Consider the following 19,020-nt stretch of genomic DNA (forward strand, 5'->3'; position numbering starts at 1 on the left):
CTTCAGGCTGGAAAGGCTGAGATAAAAAAAAATATAAACTCACGGCCTTTCCAGCCGAGTCTCCGGCATTGTTTACGTCCGCTGGCCGGGACGTCATAACGTCACACCCAGGACTCAGAGGTGCATAGAGATGACTGGGGACCATCTGGTAAACTTCCGGCGGCAACAGATTCTTTCTCCGGTTCGCCGATCGCACGGGCGAGCCCGGGAAAGTAACAGTGGGCGGTGTCCCCTACAGCCTCATGTAAGAACGATCAAGCGGCTAAACTGTCGCTATGATTGTTCTTACGGTGCACAGAATCGCCAGCTGAAAAAGATGATATCTGGATGAGGCCTGTAGCTGCTACAAGCGCAGAGGCCTGGACATCCACCTGCTAGAACTTGGAGATGAACCAAAGACTAGGTGGCAGCCCTACAAAGCCAGGTTACCAAAGCTTTGTGGAGTGACCGTGTAAAGCTACTGGGGGTACCCTTTCCTTAAGAGCATAAGCCCACACGATGGGCTGTCTTATCAACCTATAAAAGTGGATTAAGGAGTAGGGTATCCTTGATGAGATCCTGTCGGCAATACAAAAAGAGAGTCTGTTTTTCAGTTTTTCAAATACAGACTGGGACTGTCAGACTCTGACAGCTTTGACCACACTCAAACAGTGGAGAGCAATTTCTTTGGAATGCTTTGGAGCAGGGCACAGTGTCCTCAATAAAGGATAAGCTCACCTTTAGAAAAAATAAATGCACATTTTTTTTGCAGGTAAAAAAAAAATGTGCATTTATTATTTTTTGTTAGGAACCTGTAAAGCATTGCACCCACTATCAGCAGATCGTGGGTGTAAAGCGATGGTCCTGCATACTGTCTGCGTAGGTGTCTACCAGTACCTCCGATACGGGCAGGCCATTACTGAATGACAGTAAGCTCAATGCACTACCTAGAGTGCTCAACAGCGCCCTGGTAGTTCATTGGTTCACAGGGATCTATATATCAACAGTGCAGCTGTGTGGGTGGAGCCCTGTAAAGCCACTCCCTCTTTGTATTGACACAGCGAGTGCAGAGAGAAGAGCCCCAACTCGTTGTCACAAGGGGCGGGGGATCAGGGGGAGAGGAGTCTGATGCTGAACATGTTACACCTTAATATGAGTGTAACATGTTCAGAAAGGTGAACATATCCTTTAAGGTGGAAAGCTGAGATCACCTTAAGTAGAAAGAAGGGTATTGGATGAAAGACCTCTTTATCATTGTAAGGAATCTGGAAAGCTCTGGAAAGCATGAAACACACCTGACAGACTACCACCAAGAAGGGCATTTTGCAGGAGAGATCATGCAAGGGGAGTTCCTTAATTTGTTCAAAGGGTGGTTTATGCAGTGCAGCACAAACCACAATGAGATCTGAAGGAAGCACAGGGTGCTGTATGCGGAGGGGGGGGGGTCTTATTTGAGAGGTTTTAACAAGGAAAAATCCAGTCTTCTGGAATAGGCTAGATAAGGTTAAAACTGTATTTGAGGCCAAATTCATGTCAAGTCCAGATTGTAGGAAGGCTAGAATACAGGTAACAGAGTAATTTCTATGATTGAAAAGCCAAACCTGGCAAAAATGATTTCTAGGTACAGAAGTATATCTTTCGGAAAGTGAATTTTTTGGGTCTTAGTAGGGACAGAGTCAGAGATAACCCTTGTCCTTCAAGACCTGGATTTCAACCTTCATACTGTTAAAGCCACTGACTGAGAAGCAGGATTGAACAGGGGGCTTGGGACAGCAGGTCTGACCTATTTGGAGATGACCAGGGCTCATTCATCAGAAGTCTAAGTATGTCTGTGTACCAGGTTCTTCCAGGTCAGTTTAGTTCAATGAAAGTCATTGATTTTTTTTCTCTTGCTCTATACTGCGAAGCAATCGGGGGATGATCTGCACTGGAGTCCAGGGCATCCACTGCTAGTGCTAGAGGATACTTGGTTCTGGCTAAAAACAAGGGTAACCTGTTTTTGAACCTGGAGGCCAGGATGCACACTTGTGGAGTTGCCTATTTCTCACATAAGAGAATAAAGATGTTGGGATGAAGAGACCACTTTCCCTGGTCCAGGCAGTGACAGCTGAGGAAACCTGCCTGCCAAATGACGGTATACTCACATAGAAATTGAAAGACAGGGTTTGGGACTTTAAATGAGGAATGCATGAAAGGACCCAAGGATAAGACAATGTAGTACGGATGTGTTTATTAGTATAAAACACCCAGCAGAGCGTGCATTTGAAAATACATACATAGTAGTAAGCATACATAATAGTAGACATATATAACAAAGCATGATGCAGGAAACCATAAAACACAGTAAAGCGACTACTCAATCGCATTGCTATACAATCCTTTCACGAGTGAAAACATTAAAACCAAGGTGGGTCCTAGAATAAAATCATGTTGCATCTGTGTGTGACCGACGCGTTTCATGGCGTACCAGCCAATCTTCAGGGGCAGATGCATAATTGAGTAAAATCTGCAAAAGGACATAAATATAGCGTATAATTATGATCATGTCACCCAATAGCTAAGGGAAACTACAAATGGAGATGAAAATTAATCCAGCTCCAACCAACTTACTCAATTGCAGGGTGCGAAAATGTGCCTGCGAGTCGGAGCACATGGGCCACCGAATAGTCTGCAGACCGGGAGCTGAAGTGGGGCCAGGGGAAAACAACAACCATGGACATGCTTCCAGGTGGGTAGATATCCACCCGATAGGTGGAAAATGCAGGGGCTCCAATCTAAATGAATAATGGAAGTCATAAGTAACCAAATAGATTGATTGGAGGTGGACCAACCACCCCCCATCCCAGTAGAAACATTAACAGAAAAAAAAAAAAAAAAATGTATATGTACCTGGATTGCCCCAAGGAGACACACAACCCAACAGTGGGGATGTGTCAAAAAAGCGTAGGAGTGGACTGCAAGGGATGACCGAGGTGGGTATGCCCAGTGTTTATCCAACAAGCCCAACTAGCGTCACGCTGGCATATCAGGATGGAGGCACGTCCGGACCAAAAGGCGGCCAAAGCCGCTCTTTTGAAGCCAGGCGAAGCCCCCTATTGGATAGCCAAGATCACATGACTCGCCCCGACATTCCGACGCCAGAAGCGTCTGGTATGTCGGGCGGATGCGTGATGCCGATGCGCTGAGGAGAGACCCGCCCATCTCCTCGCACCCAGTACTGAGTGACCAAAGGAGGAGATGGGAGGGCACCTGAGAGCATCGCAGCTCCCGGAAATGCAGATAAGAGCATCCCCGTGGTCACTCAGTGCACACCACAGCACTTGCCGCACTTTTTTTCTGTTAATGTTTCTACTGGGATGGGGGTGGTTGGTCCACCTCCAATCAATCTATTTGGTTACTTATGACTTCCATTATTCATTTAGATTGGAGCCCCTGCATTTTCCACCTATCAGGTGGATGTCTACCCACCTGGAAGCATGTCCATGGTTGTTGTTTTCCACTGGCCCCACTTCAGCTCCCGGTCTGCAGACTATTCGGTGGCCCATGTGCTCCGACTCGCAGGCACATTTTCGCACCCTGCAATTGAGTAAGTTGGTTGGAGCTGGATTAATTTTCATCTCCATTTGTAGTTTCCCTTAGCTATTGGGTGACATGATCATAATTATACGCTATATTTATGTCCTTTTGCAGATTTTACTCAATTATGCATCTGCCCCTGAAGATTGGCTGGTACGCCATGAAATGCGTCGGGCACACACAGATGCAACATGATTTTATTCTAGGACCCACCTTGGTTTTAATGTTTTACTGTGTTTTATGGTTTCCTGCATGATGCTTTGTTATATATGTCTACTATTATGTATGCTTACTACTATGTATGTATTTTCAAATGCACGCTCTGCTGGGTGTTTTATACTAATAAACACATCCGTACTACATTGTCTTATCCTTGGGTCCTTTCATGCATTCCTCATTTAAAGTCTCAAACCCCGTCTTTCAATTCAAGTAATAGGGATGGAGATGTTCTCATAAATCTCATTTAAAGTCCCGCAACCCCTTCAGTATACTCACACAGAAGCCTTCAGGGCCAGTGGACCACCTAAGTGTGAACCATGGCCCTTTGCCTGCTAATAAAGCTGCTAGCAGGTATAAAGTGTGCCTGCACATACCCGCAGCAACTTTGTTTCCTGCATGCCTGAAAACCAAGCCATTTTCAACACTTGCGGGTACTGTTGGAGCTTACCCATTCCCATCACAATATTGTTGCTACAATAGGCAACTGGGATTCATTGGAGGTAGGAGTAGTGAGCAAGTTTTGTCTCAATAAGTAGTCCAGCATTCGGGTATGCAGGAAAAAAAAAATGCAGGAAACAAAAAGAGCTGCTGCGGTAATGTCCAAGCAGCTTAAAGTGAACCTGTGCCCAGACTAAAGTATTTCCTTTTGGCTAAGATCAAGTGTAGTATCTGTTCTTATCAGTTTCCAGAGGAGGCGCTGTGCTACTCCCAAGTGTGGGGAGGGCACATGCAAATCCAATAGTGTCACTGGACCTGGAAGGGCGGTTCGGCAGTGCCCATGTCTGGACACCCATCGAGACATCAGCGGGGCCGAGTCCGAGCCGTCCGGAAGGGTGCTCCTGGTGAGGATGGGTGCTGCATTGGGTCTGACCCAGAAGGTCGGGTCACTGCCCTTCTGGCCTAGATTGGGGTAGCTCTAGCTCCGGTCAGTTTTTCGGGAGAGAACACCGGCTCCTCTCTAGCTGGAGGGGGAGGAGCGGTTAGTATTGCCCGAATGTAATTAGGTAGGAGTGATGGGAGCAACGGTGGAGCCTGATGGCAAAGGGCTCTCACTGGGCTTCCAGAACCTCAGGCCTTCCTGGCTGGGGTGGGGGCTGCTGTGGTCTGGGTTGGTACTGAAAGCCTATGGTGTATGTGCCCCTGGAGAGGCAGTCCAGGGGTGCCATAAAATCACTGTGAGTGAGGGTCACTTTGATTTGTGGCACCACGATCACTGCACCATTACACGCTTTTTTAGCACCTGTCTCCTGGGCCGGGCCTTTTGGCTGGGACCGGAGAAATTTTTTATTCCTGGCCGGAGGGCCTGGCCATTGTATTGCACAATGGCCACCTTTTCACTCTCCTCTACTTCCTTCTTCCCACTTTCTTTTTATTTATTTCCTATGTGTGTCATGTTTTTGTATTTTTGTGTTTGTACAGGGTTTTGCACTGGGCCTGCCCTGAAAGTCTTGAGAGGGGGTGGACATGGCCTTTTGGCTTAGTTTACTTTCTCTCATGGGGTCTCCCTTTGGGGGAGCCCCACCGAGTACTTGGGTGGGTCTGTTTCGGCAGATCCTCCAGAGGAAGGGGTCTGTCTGGTTTCGGCCAGATGGACCAAGTGTAAGTACCCTTGTCCCCTTCAGGAGCCTAACGCCCTGGGGGATTCAGGGCAAGGCCCTCTGATTTTTGAGGGCTTGTGTACCCGTTGCACTTTTTTGTGTTTCACTCTTTGTGTGCACATTTTTTTGGCACCGGGTGAAGTTTTTGAGTGTGTTTCACACGTCATGGGCTTTAAAAAAAAAAAAAAAAGAAAAAAAAGAAAAATTTGCACATACTAAGAAATGCAGTAAAGTACTTTAAAACAAGATCATACTCACATCTGTAGCTACAGGCATTGTGGAAAAATTTGTCTTCAAAATTTACAGCAGAGGCAATTACTTTGTATTGCAACAGATTCTTGATAGCATTTCAGACCTCTAATACAAACATACATGTGTTTCTAAACCATTTCTGATCAAACTTAGGAGTGTTTGTTGCAATCTTTGATAATTAATTATATAAGATTACATCCAATTTCATAGTTGAAGATTTTATACACTACAACCATGAAATTGATATCTAAATGTTCAAGCAGCAGAGTCAAATTGCATGTTTGAGACAAATTTAGGGGAATCAAAGTTCATTAAATAGCTCCTGTAACTGAATAATAGATGAATAATATACCCTCCATGCTTACACAGCTATAAAAGTATTAGCTATGCAACAATGATGTACATGAATTTAGATGTACACCAATAATGTTGTAACCCTGATATGCCATGTTTCCTGGATCATTACATTCCGCTTTGTTATCAATTTTTTAGATAGCTAGCAATTACCTCTGCTTTCTTTTACACAGTTTTCAATAGAGAGGACATATTAAATAATGTGATCCATGGCAAGGAACTGAGTTGTAACACAATATCACATGGGGTAGAAGCAAATTCTGCATGAATGATTATTTAAATAAAGCAAAATCAAACATTTTAAAGTAGTTCTAGACACAAAGCTAAATCTCATTCTATTAAACTTCACACCAGTAGTAGATTTTATGCTTGCAGCTTCCAAACTGGTGAAAGTCACCCACATAACCATTTCCAAAAACAAAACAAAAATGTTATCCAAGTGAGACTTGCACTTATTGCCTGAGAAAATCATTAAAGAATAAGTTCATGAGAAAATCATTAAATGATAAGTTCACTTTTTAGAAAAAAATTATAAATGCACTTTTTTGAAGGTAAAAAATTGTGCATTTATTTTTTATTTTTTTTGGAGCCTATAAAGCATTACACCAGTGATCAGATCGCTGGTGCCATGCAGGTCTCCAGCAGATCTGTCAGTGTATCTGTTTGCCCGTACAGTAAAACCTTGGTTTGAGAGTAACTTTGTTTTAGAGCGTTTTGCAAGACAAGCAAAATGTTTTAATTCCTTTTTTCTTAACAAACAAGTGATGTCTTGATATACAAGTAGCTTCAATGAGTATAAAAGAGAAGAGAGGTGCCTCTAAGTGTAGCAATATGGCTACATTTAATGAAGGTACAACATTTAGCAACTCATATGGTTAATGATTAAAACAGGCACATCGAAGTTTGCAGGCACCAGGTGTAAAGCTGTCCACATAGACCATCCCCTGCACTGCCACTGACGTCATCCCTTCTACACTGAGCTCCATGAGCACTTCAAGCCTCCCTTTCAGATCGCTCTACTGCAGGGTAGTCTTCCCGGTCACGATTGCAGCCTGCAGACTGCAGATAGACAGCGATGAGAGCCGGTGGTGCGGAAAATGCTCTATGTGGACAGCTTTACCCCGGATGCCTGCATACTTAGATGTGCCTCTTTTATTCATCAACCATGTAAGTTTCTAAACGTTGTACCTCTACATTAAATGTAACCATATTGATGCACTTAGAGGCACCTCTCTTCTCTTTTATACTCTGTAGCTCCTGCTGGATTTTGCTGCTAATCCCTTTGTGGAGGCTGCCATTTGTGGATGAACATTTCATGATTACACGACCTATCACATTGCTATAATCTTTTTATATGGACTATAAACTGAAAGACCTATGAATAAATGGTAGTGGAACAAATCATCTATGTTTCTATTATTTCATATGGGGAAATTCGCTTTGATATACAAGCGCTTTGGATTACAAGCATGTTTCCGGAACAAATTATGCTTGCAATCCAAGGTTTTACTGTACATTCCATATGGGCAAGCAGATACAATCTGACAGGAAGAGAGAATGAACTACCACAGCGCTATGGTAGTTTATTGAAAACTACAAGTAAACAGCCGCAAAGGCTGCCTGACCTTGTAGTTTTCCATTCACGGTACACTGTAAATGAGTGACACGGCTGGGCATCAAATCTGTTCCAACCTTAACCAACAAACACAGAAGCAATTAATCCAATAATACCAGGAACGTTTCTGGCGATCCATTATTGTTCTCAGCTAACAGGCCACTCACCATTGTGAATTTTTTGTGAACAGAACAGGGTATGTGTTAAGTCAAAAAAAGAGAAGCCCATAATGTACTCCAGCAAAAAAAAGTGTCATACTGTAGTCGGTCCAGGTTACCTGTTTTGTCAGTAAGTAAATACACCAAGCGTCCCAACTCCTCAGGAATGGTGCTAGTCCTCACCACAGTGCCAGGAATATTCTCATCTTTCATGATCATCCAGCCATAAGCAGCCTTTCCCATGTCCAGGTTCACTCGTAAACTGCCAAGAAAATAATGGTTTATTTATATAGTCCTAGGAAAATAACTTAAAAAAGTACACTATCACTATCCTTGAATGGGAAATGACAACCTCTTTCCCCCACACAGTAAGCAGCTGCAGATGACCCTCTCACTTTCACTGTGTGAGATCTAAAACAATCAAAATGTTAGGTGTTGCCACCAGTAAGGCTTGTTTCACACCTAAACCGGCCTTGGAATGCACAGCAACGCTCTCCATCCCTGTTCCCCGTTTCAGGGATGAATCAGGGCAGAATCTTTGCCTCAATTCGGCCCTGAAACAGAGCCAAAGATGCACAGCGTTTCTGTGCAGTGTGCTCCACAGCCACAACGGAGATATGTGAACCGGCTCCATAGGGAACCAGTCACATTCTCCTGCTATACAAATTCGATGCGGGGAAACCTGCATCGAATTAGCATAGGTGTGAACCCGACCTAAACGTATCAGTGGTCCTCAATGAAGATCTAAAAGAAAGGCCTTAGCTAAAGCAACATGAAAGTGAATTTTCTCTCTTTTTTTTGTTTTTTAATTTCCCAGATGTAAAATGTTCCCAAAGGGTTAGTTTACTGAAAAAATGTAAATGTGAACTAACACTGGACACCTAAAAACAGTGGACAATTGGAATCCATCTAGTCCATCCTAGAAAAGAATAGAACAGAACAGAAAGAAGAAAAGGGATTTCATATCCCCGTACCACTGGAGCAGCTGTGGAGTTGCTGAAGTCTCGGCAACCACAGAGTTAAATATAGCGGTGAACAAGGGGGGTAGCGGGGGTGTCCGGTGTTGGTTCACCTTTACATTTTTTCAGGTACTAACACTTTAAAGTGTATCTAAGGCCAAAGTCTTTCTTCCTCAATGAAGATCTAAAAGAAAGGCCTTAGCTAAAGCAACATGAAAGTGAATTTTCTCTCTTTTTTGTTTTTTTACTTTCCAGATGTAAAATGTTCCCAAAGGGTTAGTTCACTGAAAAAATGTAAATGTGAACTAACACTGGACACCTAAAAACAGTGGACAATTGGAATCCATCTAGTCCATCCTAGAAAAGAACAGAACAGAACAGAAAGAAGAAAAGGGATTTCATATCCCTGAACCACTGGAGCAGCTGTGGAGTTGCTGAAGTCTCGGCAACCACAGAGTTAAATATAGCGGGAACAAGGGGGGTAGCGGGGGTGTCCGGTGTTGGTTCACCTTTACTTTTTTTCGGGTACTAACACTTTAAAGTGTATCTAAGGCCAAAGTCTTTCTTCTTTAATTTTGGGTAGGAACGTTTTTATTTATTGCTGTCTTTCTCCTGGGTACTAATTTTAAAAATCCAAAATTGTGTCACTGGAACAAAAAAAAACGGATTACTGAATCCTACCCTTTCCCTATTCAGTGCTAACTGTATAAACCATACCACCAAGATGTCTAGTAAGTCTGTTACCTTTCTTCCTACATGCTAGTGAACCAATTCAGATGAACCTGTATGTTAAATAGCATCTGGACCACACTGCTGTGAACACTTTGTGATCATGTAGTGTTTCCCCTAATGATCAGAAGCTCCATTTGTAAGTACTAGGCCTTGGCAACTGATAGAGACTGACATGGGAAGGCTGTTCCCCTCCAGCATCACCAGTACTGTGCCACTTATGTTAAGTTTACAGCACCATGTTCTGATTATTTCTGGCACTATCAGCAAAAGACCTAAGGGTCCTTTCACACTGGGGCAGGGGCGTTGTCGGTGGTAAAGCGCTGCTATTGTAAGCGGCGCTTTACCGTCGGTATGCGGCCGCTAGCGGGGCGGTTTTACTCCCCTGCTAGCGGCCGAGAAAGGGTTAAAACCACTGCAAAGCGCCTCTGCAGAGGCGCTTTGCCGGCGGTATAGCCGCGCCGTCCCATTGATTTCAATGGGCAGGAACGGTGAAGGAGCGGTATACACTCCGCTCCTTCACCGCTCCGAAGATGCTGCTGGCAGGACTTTTTCCCGTCCTGCCAGCGCATCGCTCCAGTGTGAAAGCCCTTGGGGCTTTCACACTGGAATTAAAGCAGCGGCACTTTCGGGTCGGTTTGCAGGCGCTATTATTAGCGCAATAGCGCCTTCAAACCGCCCCAGTGTGAAAGGACCCTTAAGGTCACACCGGAGCGATGCGCTGGCAGGATGGGAAAAAAGTCCTGCCAGCAGCATCTTCGGAGCGGTGAAGGAGCGGAGTGTATACCGCTCCTTCACCGCTCCTGCCCATTGAAATCAATGGGACGGCGCGGCTATACCGCCGGCAAAGCGCCTGTGGTTTTAACCCTTTCTCGGCCGCTAGCAGGGGGGTAAAACCACCCCGCTAGCGGCCGCATACCGACGGTAAAGCGCCGCTTACAATAGCGGCGCTTTACCGCCGACAACGCCCTCGCCCCAGTATGAAAGGACCCTAACAGCTGTTACACACAGCTGACATCAACTGACACCACTGTGTTCCAGACCGTGGCCATACACCACCTAACACTTGGAACACAGATTGAAAATCACTAGTCTAGATGACGCTACTTAATTATATTCCTATGTACATTTTAAAAGACACAAGTGGCTCATGTAAACACATTCATAAGAACATGTTTTAACTTATATTACATATCAGCTATAGTCATATCTCACACCCCAAACATCAGATGTTGCAAATGCACTCTGTAACACACCCTATCTGAACAACATTCCTAAGTAGTATTTTCTTGCAGGCCAAATCTCTTATATTCAGTAGTACTACAGCCCTGGCCAAAAGTTTTGAGAATCACACAAATATTAATTTTCACAAAGTCTGCAGCATCATCTTTTTGTCAGATTTTACAATGGTATACTGAAGTATAATGACAGGCATTTCATAAGTGTCAAAGGCTTTTATCAATAAGTACATTACGTTTATGCAAAGAGTCAATACCTGCAGTGTTGACCCTGCTTTATCAAGACCTCTGAAATTCACCCTGGCATGCTGTCAATCCATGTCTGGGCCACATCCTGACTGATGGCAGCCCATTGTTGCATAATCAATGCCTGGAGCTTGTCAGAATTTGTGTTTTTTCTTTGTTTACCGGACTATTGAGGACTGACCACAAGTTCTCAATGGGATTAAGTTCTGGGGAGTTTCCTGGCAATTTCGATGTTTTGTTCTTCAAGCCACTTAGTTATCACTTTTGCCTTATGGCAAGGTGCTCCATCATGCTGGAAAATGCATTGTTCGCCACCAAACTGTTCTTGGATGGTTGGAAGAAGTTGCTCTCGGAGGATGTTTTTGTACCATTCTTTATTCATGGCTGTGTTCTTAGGCAAAATTGTGAATGAACCCAACTCCCTTGGCTGAGAAGCAACCCCACACATGAATGGTCTTGGAAAGCTTTACTGTTGGCATGACACGGGACTGATGGTAGAGCTCACCTTTTCTTCTCCGGACAAGTTTTTTTTCCAGACAAAATTACTTTACCCCAGTCCTCAGCAGTCCAATGCCTGTCCCTGATGTTTTTTCTGGGGAGAAGTGGTTTCTTTGCTGCCCTTCTTGACACCAGGTCATTCTCCAAAAGTCTTCTCCTTACTGTGCATGCAGCTGCATGCACACCTGCCTGCTACTATTCCTGTGCAAGCTCTGCACTGGTGGTGCCCCGGTCCCGTAGCTGAATCAACTGCAGAAGACGGTCCTGGTATTTGCTGGACTTTCTTGGGTGCCCAGATGCCTTCTTCACAACAATTGAACCTCTTTCCTTGAAGTTTCTGACTGATGGCAGCCCATTCTTACATAATTAATGCTTGGAGCTTGTCAGAATTTGTGGGGTTTTTTTTTGTTCATCCGCTTATTGAGGATTGACCACAAGTCCTCAATGGGATTAAGGTCTGGGGAGTTTCCTGGCCATGGACCCAAAATTTCGATGTTTTGTCCTTCAAACCACTTAGTTATCACTTTTTCCTTATGGCAAGGTGCTCCATCATGCTGGAAAATGCATTGTTCGTCACCAACTGTTCTTGTATGGTTGGGAGAAGTTGCTCCCTGATGCCTTCTTCACAACAATTGAACCTCTCTCCTTGAAGTTCTTGATGATTCGATAAATGGTTGATTTAGGTGCAATCTTAGTAGCAGCAATATCCTTGCCTATGAATCCCTTTTTGTGCAAAGCAATAATGACCGCATGTGTTTCCTTGCAGGTAACCAAGGTTAACAGAGGATGAACAATGATTTCAAGCACCACCCTCCCTTTAAAGCTTCCAGTCTGTTATTCTAACTCAATTAGCATTACAGAGTGATTTAAGCCTTGTCCTCATCAACACGGACACCTGTGTTAACGAGAGGATCACTGACATGATGTCAGCTGGTCCTTTTGTGGCAGGGCTGAAATTAAGTGGACATGTTTTTGGGGGATTAAATTTGTTTTCATGGCAAAGAAGGACTTTGCAATTAATTGCAATTCATCTAATCACTTTTCATAACATTCTGGATTATATGCAAATTGCCATCATAAAAACAGGCAGCAGACTGTGAAAATTAATACTTGTGTTTTTCTAAAAACTTTTGGCCAGGGTTGTACTCATAAATTTAATGCATTAACATTCTAGGAGTTACTCATTTATGATACAACACAATATCTACGAATATTGTAGGCTAGAAATAGCTGTGTGTAACAACAGGATATGTAGTGTTCAATATTTTTATCATACAATTGGTGAAAGAACCTTATAAATACATTCATGCTCTACAATGGATTGGATATCCTGATTAGTTTAGTAAAATGAACATTGCACAGAAATAAAACAGTATTGCTTTTTGCAATGGACTCTCAAGAATCAGCAGATTTGCAAGCACTTTCTCACTCTGTTTCCTGATAAGATCAATTTCCTTCACAATCTAAGCCAAGTGTATATTTCAAAAAAATGCAACATTCAGTGAAATTAGACATCCCTGCCTGCCTTTGCTACACACACATACCTTATTGGAATGATGTAGGAAAATAGAAGGAGGAACCGGAAGAGGTAGCGATACCATGGGCCAACAAACCCCTGCAAGGTTACCATTACAATGGAGAGCGCCACCAGAGCCAGAAAAAGCGCCTTTGTCAACTGGTTCAGTTCAAGGTCCAATAGTCCTACCTGATCAAAAGAGAGAACATATTTTAAGGTAAAATACATTTCATAAACTCTAGTTTAGGCATAAAAAATATATTTAATGTGCTATCTATGACCCAAAAAGACATATAAATGCCACAGATTGTTTTGTTCACTGTGAAAAGACACCATTATACTCTATTAATATTAAATCTTTGTGCTATCCTACCTGTTTTTTCACAAAAAAAAAAGTCTGAAAGACTTGTTTAAAACAGGCCACGCATAACAATTCTGAATCAAATTATCTTATTTCTATGTTTTATCCTTTTTCAAAGCATTTTCATTTGACTTTCCACACATATACGGTTTCTTTACTTTAAGATGATAGGCGTTATGACTCTTTACAATACATTTTCATTTGAACATTTTTTTTTCTGTAAGCTGTGAGATAAAAAAAATTGCTACAAATAATATTGTTCAATAAATCACACATGCTACAACCGCTAGCAACAACTCTTAAACATTTTCCAGTCTGCTTGACTCCTTTGATTTCAATTTGACCTCAGAAAAAGTTGTGGAAAAATGCCCATACTCATTTTGATGTTAGGCACATAATTGGATTATTGATCAGGTTAAAATAATTGTACACACAGCAAACTAAAAGAAGAATTTGGGCTTATTCACTCTTGGCCACTTTTGCAAGATGAGTTTTCCATTTAAATGTTTGGAAATGCTGTCTTTTTATCTTGGTCAGTTTTTATACCCACAAAATCTGGCAGACAGGATGTGGAATGCAAACAAACTCAGCCACAGGCGTGTGCTCATCTGCTCTGACAAAGTGGGCTAACCTAAAAGTAAGCTCCCAAATGTTGCAGGGAGGTCACATTACCTTGGGAGGCATTTGCTTAGGAGAAAGCAGGGGCACAGCAAAAGTGTAGACACAAGATTCAGGGAGAGTCAATGGTGATCAACAGCTTTCAGGTTGCCCGGACTCCCAACACAATACCTTTAGCTCTGTAACAGCCTGTGCAAAGTCGCAAAGGGAAAAGATTTTCAATATTCCATTAATATCCTCAGGATACTTGCAATGTATCCAACCCTTACAATTTGGGCAGTGATTGTTGTTTACATGGTCTGGGCACTGGTTTTCTTTATGTCTAATAAAAACAGAATTATTTATCTAACTACAACGACTACAAAATATTGTATCAATTCCCAGCAAATTCATGAAAATCTATATTCATAGTCCTTTACGAATATATTAAAAAATAAAAATAATGTGTTATAAAGATGTAGCTGGAAATTAAACCCCTCTAATAATGTCCTGCTTGTAAGTGAAGGAGACACAAACTAACTATTGTACACAACACACAAATAACAGATGAAATACATAAAAGGGAGCTGTTTACCCTGCCAAAGGATTTCTATTTCAGTCCTCCATCAAGTTCTGAGATTTACACACTTCTGTCATACAACATGGACCTGTCTAGCAGTGCAGGAGACCTGATTTTTCTCTGCTGCAGTCACAGTGGTTCTAAAGGCTGAAGGTTTTTTTTACCTTGATGCATTCTATGCATCAAGGTGAAAAAACCTTCAGTGTGAAGCTCCCCTCTCAGTCCTCCCTCCCCCTCATACTCACCCAAGCCCGATCCAGCGATGTGCATGAGAGCAGAAGCTTTTCTGGGTCTCTGCATCCTTATTGGCTGAGAGACAGCAGCAGGAGCAATTGGCTCCCACTGCTGTCAAACACAGCAAGTGAGGGGAGTTCATAGACACACAGAGGCATCTCAGGATACTAGCAAGCACGAGTGCCCCCAGAGCAGGGGGGGGGGGGCATTCAGCAGGGGGGGAGGGACCTGAAAAAAGGAGGATTGGGCTGCTTTGTACAAAACCATTGCCCATAGCTGGTCAGTATGACATGCTGTGAAGATATGGAGCCACATTTTTTAAAGCTATGAATAGTATTTTTTTTTTTTTTTTTTGCAGAAAAGAATTATGTGGCCATTTTATAAAAATGCTCAGCAAAAAATAAAGAGTCAAAAGTTCTGTGAGTTATTTATCTCCTGTAAACCCTCACTGTATGACTACCAACATGACATTCCGGTACATAATGGGAAGCTTTTAGAGAACTATAGTGAAATATTTGAGACAAATTCCACCACACTTGCTTGTGTACAGGCTGCCCCTTCCCTTGAGAATGGAGGCGCAAAGGACCACAGTGGCTGATTTATCAGCTGCATTTAAAATGCAGCCCAACAAGGACAAATATCTGGCAATTTCCGCTGTTTCAACTACTACATAGTTTATGCTTGAATTATTGAGAAAAATAGGTTTTTGGATTAAAATGAAGAAAAATTAAGCCAGGGAAGTAGAGCATGTTTCAAAGCCCAGATCTTTTTGCGTTGACAAAGGCGGTCTAAGTTTCAGGCCTCGCTGAGGATCAGATGAAGTCATTATTCATTCAGTCAAGGAAAAAAAAAGACTCAATTACCTCAACCTAAAGATGCTATCAATGAATGCAAAGTGCATATTTTACTCTATTCATCCAAATCCCATTAAAAAGTGAAAGGAATGATTTAATCTGGCTTTTCTGGAGTTGGCCCTTTTTTTGTATTAAAATAAAGAATTACTGTCTTGCAACATACGTATCTGCTACCTCACACTTTTGCCTGCATCATAGCAGGGGAAGACTGTACAGCGAGTAGACAAAAACAACCAGAAATAACTAAAGTTACCTCTGCACAAAAAAGGCAGAGCAAGAAACGAAAATATTTTAGTAAGACAGTAGACATTCACATTCAAATTTTGCAAAGTTTAGCTTAGCAAAAGCAAAGCTAGCTGTGCCTAGCCCCTTGAAAATCTATAAAGCCTTTACAAACATTTGTCTAAATTTCTTATCTAAGTTTAATTTAATGGTATTTGTTCCGTCTTGTCCTCCTCACAACCCCTGAATAATAGAACATGTTTAAAACAAAACTGGGCCTTCCTGCTCTGTTTAAAAAGGTTTTCCATTTTCACCAATAAAATTTGTGTCCCATGTCCTTTGGTAATGACTGGCGGATGTCACCTCAAACAAACACATCTGTAGCACTGTGGCCTGCCATTGCTTCTATTTATGCATCACCTTATGGGCAGATACCATGTAGGTAGACAAATAATACCTTCTAATCTCTCTTCCAAAGATTATATTAAAAAAAAAGGTTAAAATTTGCTTATTTTAGTACACGTTGTCTTAACCACTTCAGCCATGGAAGTTTTTACACCCTTAATGACCAGGCCATTTTTTGCGATGCAGCACTGCGTTATTTTAACTGACAATTGCGCGGTCGTGTGACGCTGTACCCAAAAAAAATTGTGTCCTTTTTTCCCCACAAGTAGAGCTTTCTTTTGGTGGTATTTGATCAACTCTGCGGTTTTTATTTTTTGTGCTATAAACAAAAAAGGAGCAACAATTTTGCAAAAAGAAAAACAATATTTTTTTACTTTCTGCTATAAAACATATCCAATAAAAAAATGTAAAAAATCTAATTTCTTCATCAATTTAGGCCAATATGTATTCAGCTACATATTTTTGGTAAAAAAATCCCAATAAGCGGACATTGGGTCCGCCGGACACGCTGACTGGCATCCCCTGTGTGCAATCAGCGTGCGATCGCGCCTCCAGTGGTGCACATGCGCTCTCCAGTGGCTATTGCACAAAATTACGTACAGGCACCTGATTTCGCGCAATAGAGCTGACCTGCCTCAGTAAATATGCAGTAGGTGGTCAGCAAGTGGTTAAAGCAAACCCATATTGACAGAAAAAATGTAGAATGCCACTGAAAACCTTCTTTACAGAAATGCTAGTTTCTTGTCTTTGCCTGGCGTTCATATTTCCAGGCCCAGAAAAAGTACAAAGCAAGTCAGAACTCTTGACCTCAATTCTTGTTTTGGTCATTAGTAGGTCAACAGTGGCATTCTACATTTTTCTCCTGGTACAAGCTTCCTTTAATAATTTAACTGTAAGCACAAGAATAGTAAGATTAAGCCCCTTTCACAAATGTGGACCATTTGTCCGTTTTTTTATCCATCTGTTTGAAGGATAAAAAAACAGATATCAGTGCATGGAAAAATTGATGTAAACTGATGATCATCAAATGGTCTGTTTTTGAATGAAAAAAGGGTTCTGGGACTCAAGTGGTTAAGGACTCTAGCTGGCAAATGTAAAAACAGATGAAAAACGAATGAGAAAGTGATGACAAACTGATGAAAAAACTGATGCCTTAGGCCCTTTTCAAACATGGGGAGCGTTCATTTCATCAGTTCAGTCACATTTTTTCCAAAGAAAAAATGGATGAAGTTTACATCAGTCATCCATTTTTACATCAGTTTTTTACATCCGCCAGCTAGAGTCCTTAACCACTTGAGTCCCGAAGCCATTATTCATGCAAAACGGACTGTTTGTCCGTTTACATCCATTTTTCATTGGACCCACTTTTTTAATGGAAGAAAAATTGGGCTTGGATTCGCTTAAAACAAAAAACAAAAAAAAAAGGATGTTTATGGAAGCAAATGTAGTTTTTTCATAGCGATGCATTGATTACCGCTTTCATCCGTCAACAGATAGATGAAAAATGGACAAATGGTCTGCATATGTGAAAGGGTCCTTAGAAGATTTTGGGATTGATTTACTAAAACTGGAGAGTGCAAAATCTGGTGCAGCCATACATAGCCAATCAGCTTCTAACTTTAGCTCGTTTAATGAAGCTTTGACAAGAAAATTTGGAATCTGATTGATTTCTATGCAGAGCTGCAGCAGATTTTGCACATACATAGTTACATAGTGGGTAAGACACCAGTCACATCCAGTTCAACCTGTGGTGTGCTTGTGTTTATGTCAATAGTACATTTTATATCCCCGTATGCTGTGCCTTTAGCTCTGTAACAGCCTGTGCAAAGTCGCAAAGGAAAAAGATTTTCAATATTCCACTAATATCCTCAGGGTACTTACAGTGTATCCAACCATTACAATTGGGACAGCGATTGTTGTTTACATGGTCTGGCCACTGGTTTTAGTAAGTCAACCCCATTATCTGCCAACAAAGGAAGTATTCCTCATCCCATGCCTATCATTTCCTACCCTGTCCCTGCAGATGAGGGCCTATATACAAGGCAAAAAAAAAAAGATCTGTGTGTGCAGGTTTGACTCTACTGCTGAATCTTGTTAAGAAGAGTTAGTAGTACAAAACTGCTAGAATAATTGCCTATAGCCATTTTGTGACCTTGCTAATTAGATTCAGTAACACAGTTCATTGTTTATCTAACAAACTGCTTGATTGTCCTGCTTGCCCAAGCACTCACTAGCAGGCACTCACATGAGCACATATGAACCTTAACATTTCTGCCCTCATATTCAAGTTGTAGTATTTCTTATCATTTTCAAGCGCTAGCTTCATCCAGTACTTTACTATTTGCCTATTGGAAAGTGTGGGCCAATCCTCACTACTGACAGACAGTATTAAAATGTGCCTGTGAGATCACTCTGAGACGTGAGGCACCTCCAATTCTACAGAAGACATGTAAAGGTTTGGTGCCAGCTTTTGATTTGTGGGTTTAGTTAACTAGTTGTTCACTAGAATGGCTAATGCAATAGAGCCAATGAGTAAAAAAAAAAAAAAAATCACATATATTTGTGGCTAGCAGCTAAAACACCTGTCTTGTTAAAATAAATACATTGGCTACCCTGCTTTTATTATAGTGTTTCTCATGATGCAGTGTGTATACAACTTTCTTCAACCATAAAACATTTCCGTTTCTATTACAGGTACCCCATGCTTTTATTTATTAAATTTTTAATAGGCCAACATTCTGTACTCACCCCCCATGTACAGAGCAATGTGCTTTCACCTGTCATAATATTTGATTTGTTTAAACCGCCAGCAAAAGCTAAATTAAATACT

General features: G+C 41.9%; 1 protein-coding gene across 2 annotated transcripts in view; it reads right to left on the bottom strand.

Annotated features, from left to right (window-relative positions):
* ATP9B (ATPase phospholipid transporting 9B (putative)) overlaps positions 1-19,020 on the bottom strand; it is a 581,467-nt gene that overhangs the window by 155,004 nt on the left and 407,443 nt on the right. For both annotated transcript variants that reach the window (XM_073631215.1, XM_073631214.1), the window contains exons 12-13: positions 12,966-13,126; positions 7,871-8,013 (exon numbers count right to left, since the gene is read on the bottom strand). In XM_073631215.1, the coding sequence (XP_073487316.1) occupies positions 7,871-8,013; positions 12,966-13,126 (304 nt within the window). The remainder of the gene's footprint in view (positions 1-7,870; positions 8,014-12,965; positions 13,127-19,020) is intronic.

Source organism: Aquarana catesbeiana, linkage group LG05 (assembly GCF_042186555.1).
Source record: "Aquarana catesbeiana isolate 2022-GZ linkage group LG05, ASM4218655v1, whole genome shotgun sequence".
Lineage (NCBI taxonomy): Eukaryota > Metazoa > Chordata > Amphibia > Anura > Ranidae > Aquarana > Aquarana catesbeiana.